Here is a 23,660-nt window from a genome sequence, read left to right as displayed (position 1 = left end):
AATATACACACTAATATATACACAATATATACAAACTCTAAACAGAAACAGAAACAATATAGAGGCATGAGTGCAATGAAGAGAACAATACAATAATTTAAATGTGCGTAGTGCAAGGCTACTGGGATAAAATAGTATTATGTTATTATATTACAATATGAACAGTATGAACATTATGAACATATGGACCGTTCTGAAAAATAGGAAATGAGAATGATGAATAAATAATAAAATATGTAATTGAGATGTGAGAGTGGGAATGATGAGTCATCATTCTCATTCTCATTTCTCACTTATTAGTTGTTATTTATTCATCATTCTCATTTCCTATTTCACAACTGTTTATAATGTTCTTAATGTTCATACTGTTCATATTGAAAAATTCCTCTTATGTGTCCTCATACCTGGCGAATAAAGCTGATTCTGATTCTGATTCTGTACACCACATGACACAAACATGACTCAATTCTGCACAGAGTGCACTGTAATGTAATGCAAATAATGTTTTGAGTGTATAGAGTAGTCCATTCATCTCTGTGAATATTCCACTCTGTAAATTGAGTCTGTAAATACTTCCCCTCCTCCAGACTGGGTACTACCTGCCAGTGTGTCTGCCCACTCACACTGACACACACAGTACACCGCCTTCACTGCACTGTGTGGAAACACAGGCCAGTGCCAAGGCTATGCTGTACAGTGTGTCTGACACATATCCTCAACGCGCTGGTCTGTGGTGGCCCTCTGCTTCCTCTGCTTTCACTCTCCTGACTCAGTTAAGGTTGCATGTATGAGTAAATAAACACTTCGCCTACTGCCCCACCAGCGCTCTAAGTCCACGCAACTCCATGGCATCGCTCCAGCCCTCTGCACTGCAACTGTACCATGCATCTCCCTGCTCACAAACACACACATATTAGCACACACACGCACTCTGCAAGAGTATGATATTTCCTCTGTTAAACAGACAGATTGGACCGGTAATCACCACTGAAAGGTACATAAACAGAGCAGCTGATTTCTGTACCTAACCCCCCCTCCGTGCACGCCCCCTCCAACCCATCTCTCCCTGAAAACCCTAAGTGGTTGTGAAGGCTTGTTTATGGGCTCGCCTTACACTGTGTTTGATCTGAGAGCTTGCCCACACATGCATGCGTGGAAAACACACTCACACACACGCAGTAAGAGAGAGGGAGAGCCAGCATTAGGAGTAATAGCTGAGATGATAAACAAAAGACTTAGATTTAATCCTGAGGGCTTCTCGGCATCACACACAACAGAGGAAGAGGGGGGGGAAAAAAGCAGGAGAGGGAGCCAGGAGGCGACCGCACTCTCGTTCCACAGGGAAACCAGGGATGATTGGGGCGAGAAGCGTGGAGGCAGGTGGGGGGTGACATGGAGTGGGTCTGGGGGAGAGTAAAGTGATGACTGGGAAAACACAGAGAGGGAGTTACAAGGAGAGGCAGAGCAATCGGCGGTGTCTGATGCTTGAGTGAGTTTTCCGAGGAGCTGATTAACAGCAGATTAAACTCGCCGTCCATCCAGTTTACATCTCAAGTCTGCAAGGTAGAATTTCTGGGCCTCTCAGACTGAAAAGAGCAAAACATACACAAGTGGACACCCATGTTTTTGTGCACAGGCACACAGAGCCAGCGTGCGTCATAATGGTGGATGGCAGGCGTGTATGATGGAATATGAATGCCAGTGTTTCCCTGTGGTCTGCAGCAAAACGTCCAATAAAAGCAACACAAATACACACACATGTGGACACAAACACACACACTTCTTGCCTGCAATGTCAGCAAATTGAGAAAGTCTGCAGGGGCACAGCTGGCTCAAAGTGTGAGAAAAAGATGCTCTCATGCATGACATCACCCGCACATAAGCCAACAAATATGAACACACACACCTCATAGATTTGTCATTAATTTTAAAACCAGACATGTGAAGCCGCAAGTGACAAATGACTTTGTCCCTTTCACTGCTTCCCAAGTCTTACAGTAGCCTACATGCAATACAGGCACACACACACACACACACACACACACGCACACACACACACACATATTTAGACCCAAAACTGCAATGGTAACAGCTGGCCACAGAGTTGCGTTGAACCAAAAAGTTAGACACTGCTTAGTGCTTCATAACGTCACTGACAGGTCTTCATGGGGACCCACCATAATCACTATGTGCCTTGAGTGGGAGAACATTTAGTGGTCAGAGAGAGAGAGAGAGAGAGAGAGAGAGAGAGAGAGAGAGAGAGAGAGAGAAACAGAGCCCAGACAAAGATGGAGAAAATGTAAGAAAGAAACAGCAATGCAGATCTCATGGGTATGTCTAAAGCCCCTTTTGGTTCCCCCCCTAAAAATCAGCGTGCATCACACTCTCGTGATCCTTGCCCCGCCACACACAGACTTTTGGCAATCACATGTGGCTTTGAGACAAGGGTGACAAATGAGTCTTTCCTGTGAGTATCAGCTTCTAAAGCTAGCTTCGCTCTCCCGTAGCACGGCCTGTCCCCCTGTCTTCATCCTCTCAGCTTGGCTCACCTCAGGGACATGTCATAATTTCATGCTGAAAGCGCTCTGGAGGGGTAGTGGGGTGGGGGGGGGGTAACATTATAATAAATATCAGGATTGGGTTGTGCCAGCTAAGTTTGTGTGCAAAGCACCAAGTTCTTTGTCACTATTAGCTTGTTTTTAGCCACAGTAGCTAATGTGTGTTGCACCATTAGCTAACGTTACTAACTTTAATACTGTGTTAGCCATTAGCTAGAAACATCACAAACTGTAGTATTCTTACCAAAAATAAGCTTATAGATACATGTACAGTATAGTAAACTATTAAACTAGTCAGTAGAGATGTGTATTCCAGTTCAGAAACATCTGTGTATGCTAGCCTTTTGTTAGCTGGTGTTTGTAGCCAAAGGTTACTATCATGGCTTTTTGCAATTTGATGTATGTTGTGTCATTTTTGTGAAAAGTAATTTAAAATATTTCCAGTTTAAATTGTCATTGCACTACATTTGATGAAGTGCTGGTTGAGATTCATCACCGTTCATATTAGCTTAGCTTTTACTCCTCACTCTAAGGGCTATATATCCACAAGCTAACTTTGTTAGCTTTGACAGTAGTTAGCTTGTAACACGCGGCTGTTACTGGGTGTAAATACTTGGTAACAAGTAACCTCTGCATATGAAATGTGTAGTGTTTTCATTCAGTGATACTCATACATGTAAACTTTTATTGCATAACTAGCCTAGAGTAAATTGAAGTTCATGATAATCCTGAAAGTTACTCTCTTTCACTTCTTTTAACAAACTAATTGATAACTAATATTTGATAGTCATTTATTCAGGCTAAAATAATATATGATGTAACATGGAATATAAGTTATGTATAGCTACAGTACATATATTATATTATATTATATTCAAAAGGGATGACTGTTGACGTGTCAAAGAAGAGGTAAAAGCCAAAAGAAGAAGGATTTTTGAAGCCTTGGTTGGAAGGAGAGGACAAAAGGTATGACAGGAAGAAAGAAAAAAGGTGGCTCACACATGGATGTGATTAAAGACAACGTAAGGTAAGCAACTGGCGCAGGTAGAAAGGGAAACGTGGAAGAATGAAATAGGATGAAAAGGGATGAAAGGGCACAGAGAAGAATGGAGGGATGGAAATGGACGCATGTCTGTTATGTTCCTGAGGGTTAAACTCTGGGGAAATTACCTCATTATCATGAGACCGCTCCAGAGCGCTACATGTACGCTTTGGCCATGTTGACTTTAGACCAGGACACACACACACACACACACACACACACACACACACACACACACACACACACACACACAAACACACACACACACTCTTCTGAATCGTGGCCAATAGCATCATAGCCTGGTCGAATCACTTCCAGATTCAATGACGTCACCTCTGTCAGGTTCACAGGAGGAGCAGAAAACACACACACACACACACACACACACACACACACACACACACACACACACACACACACACACACACACACACACACACTCCCCATTGAGGATGATAAACTCTGCTGCATTTTTTCTTCAAATATGACACAGAGGTTGTTTCAAGGCTTTTTATTCCAGCTTCTTTATTGCACACTGACAAAGCAAAACTCTTATGGCTGACATCCATAATGCTAGAGTCCCACCTGGACTCAAAAGGGCCCATAATAAGGTTTTAGCTTGTACAGGTTAGGGAAGGGGCCGTTGGTGCATATCCCGGAAAATTTGGAAAAATGTACACTCCCATTTACTTCAGGAGTAGAAGACTAAGGATCACAGTTTTTTTACAACCGCTTCAAAACTATGTCTCCTTTTTTACACATAATTCCCAAAACTGCAAATGCAAAATGTCTCACATTTCCTTCAAAATGAAAAACTACATTCAAAATGCCATAAACACATCTCAAAATGAAGCATTCGCATCAAATGGCAAACATGTTCATTCATAATAGTACATTTTTGGTTATACCATGTACACACTGTAGTTCTAAATCCAAAGTTCTTTTGTCTTTCAAAGCCTTATATTTCCATCCAATGTTCTACAGTAAAAGGAATTTTCTGAGAGGGGTTGATAAGTACAGTGTAAACTACAATGCAGAAAATATTTATTTGGTGTAACATTACTGTTAATTGTTAGTTGTAACAGTAGCAACAGTAGCATATGGTAACAACTAAGCTCTTTTCCAAATAAAAGACAACATTCATACACATTTATGCACATAAGGTGTGTGTGTTCATATTTGTTGCATATGGTAACAACTAAGCTCTTTTCCATGTTAAAGACAACATTCACACACATGTATGCACTGTAGCCGAGGCTGCCATACAAGGTGCACCTGCTCATCAGATAAGCACACACACATATTCACACACTGGTGTGTGTGTGTGTGTGTTTTCGTATGAGTCTAGGGGACGTCTGATGGCTCTCCTTCCTTCTCTTCTTTGCCTTCGTCCTAGTCCAACTCTTCCTCCCCAAACTTGTCCTCGTTGTCGTCCCCTGCCTCTCTCTCCTCCTCCCCTTGCTCTCTGTTCAGTGTTGGCCTCCATTCTTCCAAACAGGTAATCTGACCTTTGACCTACGTATAGGCCTATAATAAAGCAGTGATCCGTGATCAGATAAGCAATTAATATTTGCACATGTGGGGACTGGGTGTGTGACGTGGTAAATAAGTGTAGCATTTTGAGAGGTTGTGTTTGGAAAAGGAAAGCGAGTCTAACCTTTCTGATGGATTGTTGTGTCTTAGGTAGAGAATAGAGGTAGAGAAGAAGAGGTAGAGAATTGTATGTAGTGTAATTGAAAACTGAGTGAAAGGCTGAGAATTATCTTAAGGTTTTGGAGATTTAGTGTGTAGCTTTGCTCTTTGAGTGAGATGTTTCAAAAAACCGTGTGACATGTCAAGATGTTGTGTGTAAAATGGGGGGAGAATATGTATGGCTTCTCTACCCCTTTAAAATACTTTTAACAATGGAGTCTAATCCCCAAAGACTCTGTACAAAACATTGTTTTATATCTGCAACAATGTTTCTCCTGATTGAATTGGTTTTATTCACAGTTGAGGAGAATATTCTCAGGCCAAAGGGTCAATGGCTTATTAAATCTAAAACACCTTATAAAACACCCTTAACCATAATTGCAGATAACTGGTTATAAGTTACAGGTTAGGATGTCTTATTGGAAATGATATGCATACAGGCTTTTTTTCTAAATTGTATACATATACAGTATATGCATTTGTATTTATATTACTTTTTTTGTTTGTTTTTCTTCTTGCAACTTGATCAAATTTTTAATGTGTTTTTGTAAAGCATGTTGTAATACTTGGCTTGCATGAATTCTATGTAAATAATACTAGTACTTCAAAGTAAACAAGCTTGAGGTACTCTGTGTATGGACGCTAAAATGAATGTGTGGTCCTTTACGAGGTTGGATGATTTGACATGACCTGTGATACCTGAAAGCATCATTGTTTATAAGTATACTTATACTGTGTGCGCGTGTGTGTGTGTGTGTGTGTGTGTGTGTGTGTGTGTGTGTGTGTGTGCGCATGCTTTTCAACGGGGGAGGGTTGGAGGATATGAGAGTAAGCTGCTAAAATTGATGACATCCCCAACACCACCCCTGCTTCTCACCATGTCAAAGTTCACCATGCTAGAAAGAAGACAAATGTGATGTGATATACTGTGTGTGTGTGTGTGTGTGTGTGTGTGTGTGTGTGTGTGTGTGTGTGTGTGTGTGTGTGTGTGTGTGTGTGTGTGTGTGTGTGTGTGTGTGTGTGTCTGATTGTCTGGAAGGACTTTCCTGCGCTTCAGAAGTCTAAGCCCTGCTCAGGATGTAGTTATGGAGCGCTAATTTGAGAGCTGTCTGATTGCGGGCTTTCTGTGGGCCCCTACGAAACACACACACACACACACACAGGGACACACACACTCTTTATCAGTCATTAATCTATCAGGTGTCATTAACAGGGGAGGATGGGCTGATTGGAACCAGAGGGAGACAGAATGATGTCACACAAACACACTTCACCGCCAGAGTGCTCATGTGTCTCCACGTCTACCTTTCATCCTCATCATCACCACACACACACACACACACACACACACACGCACACACTTGTACATGTGACTGACATATAGACAGATAAAAGTGCGGACGTAGGCCTACGAGGGGAACACTTACTCATGCTGCTACACTGTTTTCCAACATCTAAGCCTGAATGATGAAATGAAAATGAAGTGAAAAGGAATGGCTATTTCCAACACCAGCGTCTATGAAAATGGATCAATGGAGAGCCTGTAGAGAAGGAGCAACTGAAAAACTTGACTGCAACAATAATGGGAAAGTTCGGAGTGAAGATCAATGTGTATCTTTAATGAATGAGCCTGTGTTAGTGTAAGAAAGACAGTGGGATTGTTTCTCCTGCTCCAGCCTTTCACTATCTTACCCCCCCCCCCCCCCCCCCCCCCCCCCCCCCACCACCACATACATGCATACACTTTTACAAACTGCTAAATACACGCTCCACAAGGCTATCTTTGGAGGATGAGCTATTGTTTAGCAGTGGCGGTTATCCCTTAAAGAGGTGCTGTGTTTCCCGGGTGAGAATGGATCTTTTTATTAACACTGACGGAGGCTCATTATCTATAAATACAGGCGGGAGCCACTAATAAATCATTTCTCATGGCCCCGATAGAGCACTAACCACAAGGCATTAAGGCATCGTGAATGCAAACCACACGTTGGCAGACGAGCTCTGTGTGTGTGTGTGTGTGTGTGTGTGTGTGTGTGTGTGTGTGTGTGAGAGTTACACTTTGCTTTGGCAGGCGGGATGATGGGGCTAGAACTCGGCTTTTGATTGAAATAGCATGTTGTCTTTTGAGTTCCCATTTCGGCAGCGTTTAAATTATAGTGTCTCTGCAGGGCTGCAGGAAGTCTCTTGGGGTAGGAATAAAGTCAGAAAAGTGAAATTGTTTTTGTATACTGTACATACGAGGACATTCTGGGTAGGACTAAAGAGATGTTGAAGGATTTTTTCTCTGCTGACTGCAGTGCTGCAGTAGCAGGATTAATTAGTTTCTACAGATATCAGTGTCAGAACCATTAACGCGTACATGGATTTTCATGTCCACAGGTGTTGTGTCACAGTGCATCACTGCTGATGGCTTTCACAAGAAATGATGTGTGGGTTTGTGTGTGAACTCCTTCCTAAACTCTTAGCAAGTTACTTGATAGTTTTCAAACTAGGGAATTAATAAACTGTGTTGCACCATAAAAACATAAAGAAGGTTTAAGCTTGTGGAGACTTGTCATCGGTAAATCTGTTGATCTATGCCCTATTTAAGTTCCAAACAAAAATTGGAAATGTGTGTTTCAGAGTTAGTAGTAGGCTATTCCAGCAGAATATAAAACATTACATGGGGCGAATCTAGCTGACATTATTAGCCACATCATGTAGCACAATGTTTTGAAATCTTAGTTATGTATGTTATTTTGGTGAAATGTAACCTAAAGTCTTCCCAGTTGAACATTAATAAAATAATTTTAATCATGTGTCAGGTCATGCTGCATGTCAGTTAATTATTCCAAACCCGAGAAGTAATACGTCTCCATAACAGCAGGCGGCGCTAATCTGTATTGTCGCCCAAAATATGAAAACTGGAAATGACGAACACCTCCCATGGGTCTGGCTTCTCTCTTTTTTTTTTTTAAAGCAGACCATCATGACGGCTTGTTCAGAATACAATGGCACATTTTACAAAACTAGTTCACTGAAACGTGTTTCTGAAAACATTTTAAGCGACAAAATGGCCGTGCCGTTGCTGAGTCGGTCTGTTTTTCTGATCGACAAAGGTCACTTTGAAAGTTGTTGTTCAGATTTTGAGAGGCGTCATTTCCAGTAAGTGTTCACGTGCACTGATTTGCTAGTCAAGGGGCTAGCACTCCACCAATCAGATTGGTCGGATAAAATGAAGGCCGACGGCTCCCCCGAGTAGCGACAGCACACAACACACCAAACAATACAAACCTAAGTCTCCGACCTCGACAGACTGTCCCACGGCGGATAATCGGGTTGGTGTGCCGGCGCCTTAACAAGTCTTTCTGTATTAGCAAGCTAACATTAGCCTATTAGCCTTAACAAGTCTTTCTGTATTAGCAAGCTAACATTAGCCTATAGCGTCAGTCCTGTCAGTCAGCCAGCATTACTTCAGATAGCTATGAAATCTGGCTGTTAGTATAGGTAACAACCAATCTCTACATAATACGTTTGTGGTGCGACCTGTTTTTATTAACCCGCCTGTTGTCCTCATGTTGTCCTCATGTTGTCCTCATGTTGTCCTCGGGTCAAATTGACCCGTTGTCCTATGTCAGTGTTCTTTTTAATTCCCAAAAAAAAAACACGACTGATTCCACACAACGCTCTTTGCCAAGAACAAATCTCTACTTTCATTAATTCTGGGTCTTATTTAATTTTATAGCATTTGAAAACAAATTGAAGTGTTTTTGAAATAGCATTGAGTGAAAGTTGACATGTTCCAGTCTGTGATTATCCATCAACATCCATTCCTTTAATTTTAGTCTCAATAATTCCTAATTTCTGCTTTTCTAACTCAAACATTAGGTATAAATTCCTATAAATGAGGTTTATTGACCATAAATTCCAAAAATAACTGTAAAACTAAAGTTAATAAGTTGGTGTTACGTAGTGTTGAAAACATCAAAAAGAAACACAAATTTACCAAAACATAAGAAAAAGTTAAAATACACTGGTATTAAGAGACATCTAATTCAAAAGCCACCGTTCTCATTCTTACCAAATCATTTAATGGATACAAAGATTTTTTTCCTATAACTCTTTGTCCCATAACTACAGTCTGACCAACTGCTCTAAATAGACATTTTTAGTGATGGTTGGCTTAAAATCATGGAATTCTTGCTAGATTATCCCTGTTTCCCCTGTTCTTGTTTTCTCGGTTCATCCTGTCTTCCCCAGCTAGGGTCTAGCTCGGGCCAGGCCAGACGGGCCAAACTGTGACAGTTTAGCCTTCCTCAGAGGTCGCTTGTAATCTTACAGCAGCCAGTCCAGCCCAATCATACACCTATCCAAGCCCATTCTGCAGAGATGAGGGAATGAAAGGTCCGATTAGGGCCTGCTGGAAGTATTCAGCGTGCCATCCCCCCAGTCGGCGGCCCCTTCCAACCAGCCCCTCTCCCCTCGGCCCTGCGCTGCTCTGAGCTGTGATTGACATGTGAATTACAGTGTGTGGTGATGATAATAAGAGTGCTACCCGGGGCCAGGCCTGCGCCTTCCAGCCAGCAGCCAATCCCAGCTGGCACGGCCTGAAAGACAACCGCTGCCACCATCTGAAGAGGCAAATAAAAATGACAAGCTAACTGTTAAAGAACTGCAGATTTTTCACGTTGTTGTATAAGCTTTTGTTGCTCTGCCAGTTTTTTTTTTTTTGTCCAACTCTTTTCTCCTAAATGTTCACTCTTCTCTCTCCCCACGACCACATCCAGATATATGAAACCCCTCATTTATCAGGGCAATCTAAAAATAATTCCCCTCCGTCGCGGCGAAGCTTTGATAAAAAATATTTGTGTTCACAATGATTGCGATCAATTGGACAGAAACAGATAATGACGTGTGCGACCGTGGGGTTCGTCAACAACCTCCCACAGGCACAAAACGATGGTGTCCCCCTAATAATTACTACATGCCCTCACCATGCATGTTAACAACAGCAAAAGAAGACCTCAACACGTTTCAAACTCTCGCTTCAGTCAGCTAACGGCCTGAAAGTGCGTTAGAGTGCTGGCATGGTTCGCCCTTATGCTTATTTTATCCCAACAGTCCAACAGAATGTGCAAGTTACACATTATGGTATTAGGAAAAAACACTCCAACACCCTGTGGATTAGTTTTCCACCCCTTGACATCTGTCTGGGAAGGGTCCTGCTTGGCAGAGCTGCCCGTCTGGACCATCGCTCCCAGGAGCTGACGAGGGGAGGAGAGACTAGGCGCTGGACTGAGAGCCTCACATGCAGAGTCTGATTCTCATTATCAATTACAGCTGTTTTTGTTTCTTTTCACCGCAGCCATTAACCACACAAGTCACTGGCAGTCAGGGAGAGACAGAGAGAGGAAGAGAACGGCAGAGAGAGAGAGAGAGAGAAAAAAGGCAATTTTCATCAAAAAGAATTAGCTATCCAAACAAGTGAGATGAATGTGCCATGGAGGCGGATTCACAGCGGGCTTCCTGAAAGCGTTGCGGACAGATGAAGATCTATATGTGTTTAATAGGAAGAGGGTGAGTAGCAAGGGATAACCAAAGGCTTAGGAAGGGATAGAGAGGAAGAAAGAGGGAGGGGAGAGAAGATAATTCACAACACACTTGTGGTGAGAGGAGGAGGCTGTGTCTTGGCTGAGATGTTACTCTCTTCTCCTGTTTTCCCCCTGCCCTCATCCCTTGTTACCCACCCGGGCCAGGCTGGGGCAGAAGGAGCCAGTGAAGGCTGGATGCCGTGGCACATGAGCCATTAAATCTTCCTACACTGTGGGCAGGGGGGTGGGGGGGGGGGGGGGGTACCAGCCTCGTGCCCAGCTCCTCAAAACGCCAGCCCAGAGACCCAGAGAGCAGAGTGCAGAGTGCTGCCAGCGGGAAAGGAGAAGCAACTAGGGGGGGGGGGAATCAACACAGCATCGTATCGCGATATTTTCTGTGGCAATACTGTATCAATACACAGGTGCCAAATATCGATCTTTTATAATATATGTGTTGGTCAGTTCGTCTGAAACAGATGTTGACAAAGTTTCCTTTTGGGGACATTATTTGAATCACATCATTTGAAAAAAATCAGAAGTTGGAAAAAACGGTTAGAAATTGCAATATATCGCAGAATATCACGATATGTTTAAAATCACAATAACATTGTATTGTGGCACATGTATCGTGATGATATCGTATCAGGAGGCGGCGTCTGGTGATCCCCCCAGTAGCAACCTCAGAATTTTTTTTCTCTTTTTCAGGCTTTACAATGGCTGCAATGAATTTAGAAATTACACCCAATATGAGGATCCGAGAGCAGCTGAGTGTTGATATCTTTAAAGAGATTGTGTATTTTTCATACAGTCCCAAATCACATTAATCACAGCAGGGCTGATTTTTTATGTTTTAGGGTTAGGGATAAAAAAGAGTATGCTTTTCAGCCTCAGGTTTTTTACCCTTATATTTATTGCAGCAGCAGGTGTATGTGAGATTGCATGAAAATAAACCAAATTACCCATTACAGGAACATGTCACTTATAGCCATTTTTGTTGTTTTGATTCACATTTTAATCTTACATCTTTACATTCCTGTTAATGCACATTAGTCTCTATCATGTTCTTATTTTACTGTCTCATCTGTAACTGCTACACAAGTAGTTTGACTGGTTGCTCGATAGAGGAGGGTGTGGATAATTTGCAGAAGCTGTGACAGACGGCAAGAATTATTCAAGTGAAAGTGATTATTTCATAAGAAGGCTGCAGCAAACATCCTAAACTCTGGTCTCTCGTCATGAGCAGCCAAATCCAATATATCTCAGTAACAGCTGATTGGAGGAGAAAATTTGGATGCGTTTCAACAACAAAAACTAAAGGAAAGATGCAACTGTGTAGGCAGACACAGTCAATCAACTGCTACTGGCGGAGAAAGGATGTGATCAGCGTCTCGCTGCCTCTCCCAGTAGAGCTGCTGCACAAGCAGAAGCCAGGAGGAGACTCTGCTTCTGCACAGAGAGAGAGGATCCCTGCAGGGAGTCCACAGACCAGGGCCTCAGACAGCTGTACCCCCCGAGAGATGGACAAGAAGGAGGTTATGAGTAGCAGATGTGACACATACACACACACACACACACACCATGGAGCTGATGACATGTCAGGAATGTGTCACTTTGTAATCGGTCGTGTTGTAAAACGCCTCGAACGGTGGCCTGCTCTCATCTTATTCTTCGTCTTTCTTTCACATCAACTCAGGATGTTCTGCCACTGTATATGTAAGGTAAAAAGAAGCAGTCAGTAATGAGATGCATAACTAACAAACAGCCCCATATGTAGCCTAAACTTGAAATCCAAGATCACATTTATGTAACCGGTGTTGGAAACAATTAGCACATCATTGTCTCAGTGTGTAGAGTGTGTTTTCCAGGTGAGCCTCCGTCCATGTCTCACATCCCATTAGGGCCAGAGTACACTAAGTGTGTACAGCGTTCTGTACCCAAACACTTTACATATGTCACAGCGTACGGGTGGTGGAAGTTTGACGTTTGGCAGTGAGCGGGCATCCGCTCCAGCTGCCCATGCCCAGAATAACCCTCCCACACGCACACACACACACACACACACACACACACACACACACACACACACACACACACACACACACACACACACACACACACACACACACACACACACACACAAACACGCACACACACACACACACAGACAAACACAAACTGCTCAGCTCAGTGTTTCAACTTAAAACAAACCATCAGGGGGCCCGTCACATCCACTCAGCACTGAGCAACAGACAGACAGGCCTGCTTATAAACACACACACACACACACACACACACACAGACACACACACACACACACGCACACACACACAACACGCGCACACACACACACACACAACACGCGGACACACACATGCACACACATACATACACACTCATAATTACTCGTTGGGCACCAGCCTTCAGCTACACACAACAAAAAAATTCCTATTGAAATAGGAAAAAAAAAAATTGACTTCATGAAAGTCATATTTCATAAATAGCAACTTACCCAACCAAAGTTTAACTTATCTCCAAGATTAATGTGTGTGACACTTGGGCCTATAGTCTACAGTTTGTGGGTGCATTCAAAAGCCCACCATAGGTTTCAATTACTAACCAATTATCCACCAATGATTATTAATTAGGCCGTGGAGACGCAAATGAAAAGCATGAGAGCGGGCCTGAAGGCGCTAAATGATCGGAAAGCCCTAATTGCAGCGGCTCATCAAACTTCCGCATTAATAGAAACCTGAGGCTCGTGCTAAATTGGATTTAAGTCTCTTATTTCCGCCAGGCGTGCGCATTGTGTCCTATAAGAGGAAACATGTGTGCCCGACATCTCTGAACGAGACAAATGCAGCTTTGCACTGGATCATAAAGACTCATAAAGCAACTAGAAGCAGCTTCCTGTTTGGTTCAGCAGAGCCAGGCATCACTCTGCTGACATCCCATAATCCCATGACGAAGATTTATGAGCTGACTGCTGAAGACAACACGGAAAAAAAAAATAATCTCTCCAAACGACGCGTGCTTATTTCTATCTATTTCAGTGGGAGGCAGCAGCAGGCCTGTGCGCGCACACAGACAGTATATATAGTCATTTCTGTTGCGCTTTTACAGTATTGAGAGAAAACGACAAGTTAGGAAAGGATAAACATAAATCCAGGCCGCAGTCCTGAACCAGGTTATGATGACAGAGCGCATGCGATTCCGGTTGGTCATAGTTCTCCATTTCCCGGCTGTTGTCAGAGATTTCCATCACCAAGCAAACCGAGCGTGCCGTAAACACAGCCCTCATTTGTTTTCTCCTTACAGCAATTATATCATGTGATTAAAAAACATTTTAAATAGAGCCTTCGCTGACTTGTATTTGTGTAAAGCGGATCTATTTCATGTCGAGCAGTAATGTAATAATCCCGAGCTGTCATTACGGACCAGTTCTCCCCTGTGCGCCGAACTCCATCTGATCTCCGCACTTATGAGAACCAGACTGGCGCACACCCTCACCGGGCACCGCAAAGAAGAAGAAGAAGAAGAAAGAAAAAAAATCCCACTTCTATACCGGAGGAACGGGAGACAAGCGACCGCTTTAAGGAAAGCCTTCAAATTAATATAGGAAATGTTAGCTTCAACAGAAACGCAGCGGGTTTCGGGGAGATATTTTACCTTCCACATGGTCTGAATTAAAAGACTTAAATATTTGTGCCTTGACTCCCCCTCCAGCGCTCTAAAACGTTCCTTCTATTTATCTATGGGATGTGTGTCCAAATGGAGGGAAGCAACACAGACAATCAAAGAGCTTGCTTGTGCTAAATATGGAGAAAAATGAGCTTTTTCAATGAATCACATTGTAGATTTCAATCAGAAATTCCTTTATCAGCTTTATTTTTTTCTGACCTTATTATTTTGCGGCCTACCACTCACACATTTCATTTTTAACCAAGTGAACTTGCATGATATCACATGTCATATTATATATTGTATTTACCGTCCCCATGCCACAGTGGCCCCGCGCGTAAAGATGCTGCTGCTGCTGGTCTGGATGCTAAAGGCCACTGACACCACGCGCACACTGCAAGAAATATTTAGAGTTTTATGAGTCTCATAAGTTTTATTTTACAAATACTGGTGAAAATGGCTGCTGATTGGTCATCGCAACTTGCTAACTTGCAATTAACTAAATTAAAAGACAGTTTTGAATCGAATTGCATCTGTTGATAGAAACTGATAATCTGCTTTATGTTGCATCGTTTCAAAGTCGTAACAAAACGTGCTTGTTTTAGAGAGAACGGTTTTAATTTTAATATTTATTAGTCATTTGTCTCAGGAAACTATATTTAAGGCCTGGATACGTATCGTGATGGATATGTTTTGCAGCGCAGACCCGTGTGGAGGAATGCACGCTGCGCTCTTCCCTCCCTCTCTGTGACGCGCGGAGGGGAACCAGAGGAACGAGCCCTCTGTGAGGCAGAGCGGAAAAGGGAGACACACAAACGGATTGGGGGAGAGAGGGGAATACTGTAGTGAGGAAGAGAGGCGTGCCGATAATCAAGGATTTCGGATGAGGGCGCGCGTCTCGGAGAACACATGGGAAGGCACCGGATCAATTACGCAGCGTCACCGAGCAGTCGCGAGAGAAGAGAAGAGGGGCTCCCTGAGGTGCTGCTTCTGCTGCTGCCTGTTCTACCCCGTCCTGCCCTGAATGCGCTGGGACACTGAGTCCTGTGCGGGACAAATCAAAGTTCAGACGGATATACGACGCGGAGAAAGACGGGATCTTTCGCCAAGATGCAGGGTCTGAGTTCCCGGGCTCACGCGTTTTCGGTGGAGGCGCTGGTCGGGAAACCCTGCAAGAGGATGAAAGTGTCGGAGGGACACGAGTCCAGTTCAGCTGGAGACACCGGCAGCGATACGAGCATCTTCCCCGGTGAGGCAGAGGGACTGCTGGGTATCGAGAACACCTCATTACTGTAATTTACACACTTTTACGCACAAGATGGAACAATAAAACACAATCCACCATCGGCAGTTTGCAAGTTATTTCGCTTCATCAGACATATTTTTATCCTTCAATTTTCACAAATCAAATTGTCTTTATATTTTGTATTTTAGCTAAAAAACAAAAAGATCAAATTCATTTTTTTTAGGGGAAAAAAAATTAGCAAATATTCTCCATGTCAGATGTCAAAGTGGAGCAAATATCTGTTCCTTTTTATAAGACTATACCAGCTTCTTTTAATCAAAAAGTTAAAGTTTCAGCTCTGATTTTAGAAAACAAACGGTTCCAAAATTGCATTTAGGTTCTTTTCTCAGTGCTCACTCATCTGAGTATTTGTCCCTTTCTAGGCCTGAGGGAACATCCAGTCAGCCAGATGAAAGCAGGTTCAACACCGAGGAGGGCAGAGGACCCATCCGGTGACCCGGAGAGACCGACTCTCAGATCAGGGGCTGAGCCCAGCGGAGAGGAGAGCACGCCGAAGGATAGGGACTACCGCCCGGACAGAGAGGTCCGGGTCGAGCTGCAGGGCTCCGAGCTGTGGAAGAGATTCTATGAGATCGGAACCGAGATGATCATAACCAAAGCTGGCAGGTACTAAGTCTGGATAAAGGATCTGCAGCGGACATGGAGATGCTTTATTCCAGGCTTTTATGCATTGTTTCTATTAAAACTTTTAAACTTCAAAGCTACATATCAAGGAACAAAAGGAACAATATCTGACAGGCAGTGCGTATTTATAATAAAATGATTTGGATTGTATGTGCATGACAAAATGATTTTTTGAATCGTGTCCTCTACTCTTTAAAAATATATATTGATATATTATGATGAACAAAAACTTTACAAAGGTCACCTTAATCACACGAAACAAGATCAGGCCCCACACTGCACTCTGGGCCGTAATGCTTAAATAAGGAGGGCCTAGAAACCTTTGTTATATTGATAAAAGAAAATGTAATTCTCAGTCCGTCATGAATGCTAGTTCCCGTGTACAAGTGTCAGTTATACAGGAACTACAGTCTGGATAGGTCCTTATCAGTGATATGACTATTTCCATGAGCTGTTCTGCGGTCACAGGTGCGCGTTTATCAGGTGTAAAACGGCTCCGAAAGTCAGCAGTTTCAAAAAATATGAGGCAGAATGCACCAGAACTGGTGTAGTTCTTGGTTCTTTGGTAACTTTTCCCCGCACATGTTGAAATATATCCTACGCTTTGTTTGGAACACAAAATACATAGTGCGCATTTTTATATCATTTGAGGTAGATTTTGCTAAATTATTACATTTTGTCGACTTAAACTTTATTTTCTAGTCGCTCTGGAAGAAATGTAAAATAATACATATTTATAATCACGGGCTATACAGAATGACATCTTGTCACACATGGATGTTCTTGGGTATTTGTCGATTAAATTAATTTTAGCTTTAATTTTCAAAGAAATTCATCAGTAGTCTGATAGGTGGCCATGCACTCAGCTATGTTTTTTTTCCGTCTTTTCCCACCAGAAATGAGTTATTGGGACATACTAGCTGCTGAAATCCAGATTCCGTTTATTCTATAACGGAGAACTCTCGTTATAAATCTCGGCGGATGCCCTCGTGGCCCATCGAGGACCCTGAACGTCGCTCTGAACTGACTCTGTGTGGTTTAGGATGTGAAATCCAGGACGGCTAGACGCGCTTTTACCAGTGTAAAGGACAGTTTAAATATTGAATTAAAAAAAGATCCAACATGATGTGTCTGCGCTTCTTCCCTCGCCTCTCTCAGGAGGATGTTCCCCTCTGTGCGCGTCAAAGTGCGCGACCTGGACCCGTGCCAGCAGTACTACATCGCCATGGACGTCATGCCAGTGGACTCGAAACGCTACAGGTGTGTATGTGTGTGTGTATTAAATTAATCTAACATTCGTTTATTCAATGACATGTATGCCCCGACAGGCAGTTGTGGAATTTTAATAAGCAAATTTACTCGAGTACTTTAGTACAAATGTTGAGGTACTTGTACTTTCCTTGAGTCTTTTCTTTTCATGCCACTTTCTACTTCTACTACGCTACATTTCAGAGAGAAATATTCTACTTTTTACACCGCTACATACGAAACACAGAAATATATAAAATACAAATTTTTTAAGACCAACAGCTGAAACGAGTCTCTAAAATGTGAGGATGTTTCTGCACTGAGTACTTTTACTTTTAAGTACTTTATCCTGATGATACTTACATACTTTTACGTATCAGTGACATTTTCACTGCAGGACCTTGACCTGTAACAGAGTATTTTTTACAGTGTGGTGTTCTTTTTTCTAAGTATGAGATCTGAGTACTTGTTCCACTACTGCCGGCAGGTACGTGTACCACAGCTCCCAGTGGATGGTGGCCGGGAACACGGACCACTCGTGCATCTCCCCCCGCCTCTACGTGCACCCGGACTCCCCGTGCGCAGGAGAGACGTGGATGCGCCAGGTCATCAGCTTTGACCGGGTCAAGCTCACCAACAACGAGATGGACGACAAGGGACATGTAGGTAACCCATTTGAGCATGCGCGTACTTCCTTTTTCTCCCTGTCTAAAGATAGTGGCCAGCAGGCCTACAGGCCAGACACTTTTATTTCTTACTCTTTTTAATCATTCTGGTGCAATGCATTGTTTCATAATGGGATATTCTAAAAGCCCAGATTATCTGTGTATAACTGTAATTAATATATATAATTAATATATATATTATATAATAATATATATTATATATATATATATATATAATTAATATATATATATATAAATGATGGTACGGATGCATGGGGAAGGAGCAGCAGATTCAGTCTGTTATGGTTCAGTCATATGCAGATGTGACAGATGTGGTGACTGGGGGGGCTGTAGGTGGCTTTTCACGTGATCCTGTTGTTTATAAAACCAACTGCATTTGGGAGATTTATTGTTATAGTATGGAAGAAAGTTGAAATTGTAGAAACAGCCTCATAATCCCTGATGTTGCTGTGGTCAGTTTACCTCTTTATATGGCCTCTTTTGCTCATAATAAACACAAATAATGTATATATATGTATATAAATGTATATATATGTATATAAATGTACATAAATGTATATATAGATAGATAGATATAGATAGATAGATAGATAGATAGATAGATAGATGGATAGAAATGTATAGACTTGTAATTTGGCTCCTTATTAAAAAAAATGCTTTACCAAGTGTGCAAAATGAGAATAACACACAATAAAAGCAAGCTGCAAAATTAAAGTTTGAGAAATAGATCTTAATCAGAATGCACATTATTGTTTTTAGAGAGAAAATCATGTTGTTTTCTATGCTATGGTTAGTGAATTAATATTGATTGGATGCACCCATTGAATATAATATTTGATGTTTTGCTAGTTGTATTTGTTGAATAGTGCGTTTCAGTTAAATTGTGAGTTTTGCTGCACATAACAGCCGTTTCCGTTGTTGTAGATTGTGATTGTGATGCCATTGTCATAAATCATATTTCGTTCTGGTATTATATTACCTATTGTATTTCATTTGTGTAAATGAAATGATTTGCTCATTTTGCACAGTTTTTAAATGTGCATAATTAGTCAATTAAAGAATTATTTAATTGACAGAAAAATAGACAGCAACCATTTGGCTAATTTCACTTTTTCAGAGTTAAATATGATTTTATTTTTTGAACGAAAAGACATTTTTCTCTGGGCTATGACGGTTAGTCGCTTCTCTTTGTCTCTTTTGGGGATGCATTGAGTTGAGGGAAATTGTGATGGATATTGTCTACATTTAACATACCAAACTGTAAATCAGTTATTGGAAAAATAATGCGCAACGTCATTATCAATAATGAACTGTTACTGACGTTGTTGTCAAATATGAAATATCCTCCTCATCTCTTCATGCAGATTATTCTCCAGTCGATGCATAAATACAAGCCCCGTGTGCACGTCATCCGGCACGACCCTCGCGTGGACCTGTCCCAGATCCAGTCCCTGCCCGCTGAAGGCGTCCACAGCGTCTCCTTCCCAGAGACGGAGTTCACCACGGTCACAGCCTATCAGAACCAGCAGGTAGCGCCGCACGGGCCGGCTGATTGGCTGCTTTAAGCTGCTTCTGTTGTATGTCTGTATCTCTAAAAACGCTGTAGAAGAATCCGCTACATAGCCCATCTGATGTCACATATTTATATTCTACATCCTTTATGTGATTCACAAATATTAAGAAAGCAAGACTTTTCAATGGCCATGCACAGTTTATTGTCTATTGTTAATTAAGCATCCCAATGAGTCATAACCTGGGGTCCAACACAAAACATATACAGACAGACAGAGTCCCAAAGTGCTTGACAAGCCAAATAAATAAATGCATCATAACAAGTCGATGATCATAAAAAGCACAATAAATCACAGTAAATCACAGTAAGACACAAAAGCATTACACAGTCAACGATGTGCTTATAAGAACGCCTGATTAAAATAATGTGTCTTTAGCTGCAGAGGTTGCCACTCTAAAAACAGGAGGCAATGTCAGTCTGGAAGCTCTGTCAAATTTAGTTTTCAGTTTAGTACGGGGAATTATGTTCTGATAGTTTCATATTAGATATTATATATAACATATATTGTCATATCAGAACACAGAGGTCGTGGTATTCCTCGCTCAGCCGATCAACAATTTAAAATGCTTCACTCTGATCGTGTGTGTGTGTGTGTGTGTGTGTGTGTGTGTGTGTGTGTGTGTGTGTGTGTGTGGGGGTGTGTGTGTGTGTGTGTGTGTGTGTGTGTGTGTGTTAGGGGTGGGAATCACCAGACGTCCCGATACAATATCATCCCGGTACTATTGCGATTGTTAAGCCTATTGCAACATTCTGTGATACATTGCAATTATAACGTTTTTCCAACTTCTAATTTTTCCAATTTCAAATGACGTTCCCAAACGGAAACTTTGTCAACATCTGTTTTATCTAAAATGAAACATTTCTCTATTTGTTCATATCACTTCAGTTTTATTGCCGCAAAATGGGACAAACTGACCAACACATATATGATATATAATCTATAATAACAGATCCATACTTGGCACCTGTGTATCGATACATTATTACCACTGAAAATATTGCAATACTATGCTGTGTCGATTTTTTCCCAAACCGCTAGTGTGTGTGTGTGTGCGTGTGTGTGTGTGTGTGTTGGGGGAGGGATCACCAGACGCCTCCCGATACGACTTCATCGCGATACGTATGCCACGATACGATATTATTGCAATTTTAAACATATTGCAATAGTCTGCAAAATATTGCAATTTATTACCTTATTTCGAACTTCTAATTTTTCCCAATTTCAAATGACGTTCCCAAAAGGAAACTTTGTCAACATCTGTTTTATCTAAAAAGATAAATTTCTCTGTTTGTTCATATCACTGCAATTTTAATGCTGCAAAATGGGACAAACTGACCAACACATATAAAATATATAATAACGATCCATACTTGGTACCTGTGTATTGATACAGTATTGCCACTAAAAATATTGTTGCTGCTAACTACAACTATGCTGTACAATTTATTCCCCCACCCCTAGTGTGTGTGTGTGTGTGTGTGTGTGTGTGTGTATGTAGTGTGTGTGTGTGTGTGTGTGTGTGTGTGTGTGTGTGTGTGTGTGTGTGTGTGTGTGCGTGTGTAGTGCGTGTGTGTGTTGTGTGTGTGTGTGTGTGTGGTGTGAGAGTGTGTGTGTGTGTGTGTGTGTGTGTGTGTGTGTGTGAGAGTGTGTGTGTGAGAGTGTGTGTGTGTGTGTGGTGTGTGTGTGGTGTGTGTGTGTGTGTGTGTGTGAGAGTGTGTGCGTGGTGTGTGTGTGTGTGTGTGTGTGTGTGTGTGTGTGTGTGTGTGTGTGTGTGTTGCTGCAGCTCCTCCAGTAACAGAGGCGTCCGCGGGGACTGCCAGATCTTTTCATCAGGGCTCATTTTACGACCAGCCAACGTGTTATTACAGAAACCCAATAACGAGCCGTGACCGGGCCGACCGCTGGAGCCCGCCGCCCGTTAAAGCCCCAAATAAAACCGTACCACCTCCAAGAACCCTGTTTGACATGGCCGATCGCCCTGGGTGCTGCTGGGAGACGCGGTCCCCGAGGGCGAGCTCTGCCACTCTCCAGCTGTAAAGCTGAGCTCATTGTTAGCTTAACACATCAGGGCTCGACAGGTTCCACTCTAACCCATGTCCGTGTCCTCTCTCCTGGGCCAGATCACAAAACTGAAGATCGACAGGAACCCGTTTGCCAAGGGCTTCAGAGATCCAGGAAGGAATAGGTACGGCAAACCTCACCAAAACATCCACCCTGGGTTTAGCTCAGGAAAGGGCTCCGCTAAAGGACCCAACAGGGATTCAAGCTTCCACCACCGACATTTGACACCACATAAAACCTTCAAGTCAAGTTGAAATGTGTTGTGCAGATTTTCACACCTCTCAGAATCAATATTTAAATACCGGCAATGACATTTTTCAGTGTTTTTACAGTGTGTGTGTGTGTGTGTGTGTGTAGGGGAGTGTTGGATGGCTTGCTGGAATCATATCCGTGGAGAGGCCCTCTCAGTTTAGACTTCAAGCCCTTCACCATACAGCTCCAAGGTACTGTGCTGCAGCTCTTATTACTCCATTTTTTTGTCTTAGTGATTCAAGTTTCTGACCTCTTTTTTTCTTTTTTATCGACAGGGAGCTCGGGGTCGCCGACCGGCAGTGTGAAGACTCTTCTCCCCCTATCTTCTTCTTCTTCTTCTTCATCCCCGTTTTCCATCTCCGCGCTCTCCTGCCACGATGCCGCTCTCCACACCTTCGCTTTTCCTCTCTACGGCAAGTCTTCCACCGCCCCCCCCCAATCCCCGCTGCCCAGCAGGGCCTTCTCCTCCCTGGGAGTGGACAGACTGAGGGGCCTCCCCCCGCTGGCACCGCTCACAGACCTCCCGCTCCTCTCGGCGCTGCAGGCAAAGAAGCCTCCCCACTGTAGGGACCTGTGTCTTCACGGGTCTCCGGGGGGCTCCCCCTGCCTCTTCCCCCTCCACAGCCCCCTCGGCCCTCAGGGGCCTTCTCTCCTCCCTCACTTCTCTGACGCTGCAGGCCCCTACTGTCTTTACCGCTACAGCTTCCCCCTGAACCCCCAACTCATTTCCCGGCACGCCAAACTAGCCGAAGACACCACAGACCGTCTGCTGCGCCAGTCTCCGTGGCAACCGACCACCAACCACTGCCTCTGACAGCCGGACCGCACTTTCAGGCTCCGGCCCATTGAGTGGAACGAGCCAGAGCTTGTTGCAACAAAACAGAGAGGGCCGGTTCTCTATTCGAGCAAGACTCAAAGGAGCAATAAACTGTGGCGGTTTTGATGTTTTTTTGTATTTAAAAAGGGTTTTGGACGCTGTGTTGGATCTACCAGCACAAAAACTCTTCCTGAAGCAGTCGATGAGCTGCTCCTCTTCACTCTGCACACACAACTACACGTTGGACTGAAATGTAGACAGGATGTAGATTTTTATTTGGGACAGAAATGAGGTTTGGTACCGCAGGGCAGAACCTCTTCTCCACAACTTCACACACAGCAATAGGACCGGACGTATGTAATATAAATATTAATGACTGACTGTTACACTGACCATAAGTGCCTATTAAAGTATTTTTCAAAATCACAGAATGAAAGAGGAAACACCTTTTCTCTGTTTTCCAGTAGTAATGACATCAACACACACTTAAAACAGAAACGCATGCTGCCGTGCAACAGGAAGTTTTGAATGAGAAATGATGCAAAAAACCTC

General features: G+C 42.8%; 1 protein-coding gene across 1 annotated transcript; it reads left to right on the top strand.

The window, feature by feature from the left end:
- Positions 1-15,138: 15,138 nt before the first annotated feature.
- On the top strand, positions 15,139-23,341 carry tbx22 (T-box transcription factor 22). Its single transcript, XM_032528192.1, is given in 9 exon segments — positions 15,139-15,595; positions 15,598-15,789; positions 16,209-16,452; positions 17,629-17,730; positions 18,206-18,380; positions 19,769-19,933; positions 22,099-22,163; positions 22,397-22,482; positions 22,567-23,341. Coding segments are annotated over 9 exon segments (1,599 nt in total). The 5' UTR covers positions 15,139-15,564; the 3' UTR covers positions 23,106-23,341.
- Positions 23,342-23,660: the final 319 nt, after the last annotated feature.

Source organism: Etheostoma spectabile, chromosome 10 (genome assembly GCF_008692095.1).
Source record: "Etheostoma spectabile isolate EspeVRDwgs_2016 chromosome 10, UIUC_Espe_1.0, whole genome shotgun sequence".
NCBI lineage: Eukaryota > Metazoa > Chordata > Actinopteri > Perciformes > Percidae > Etheostoma > Etheostoma spectabile.
This window is presented reverse-complemented; position numbering and strand designations above follow the sequence as displayed.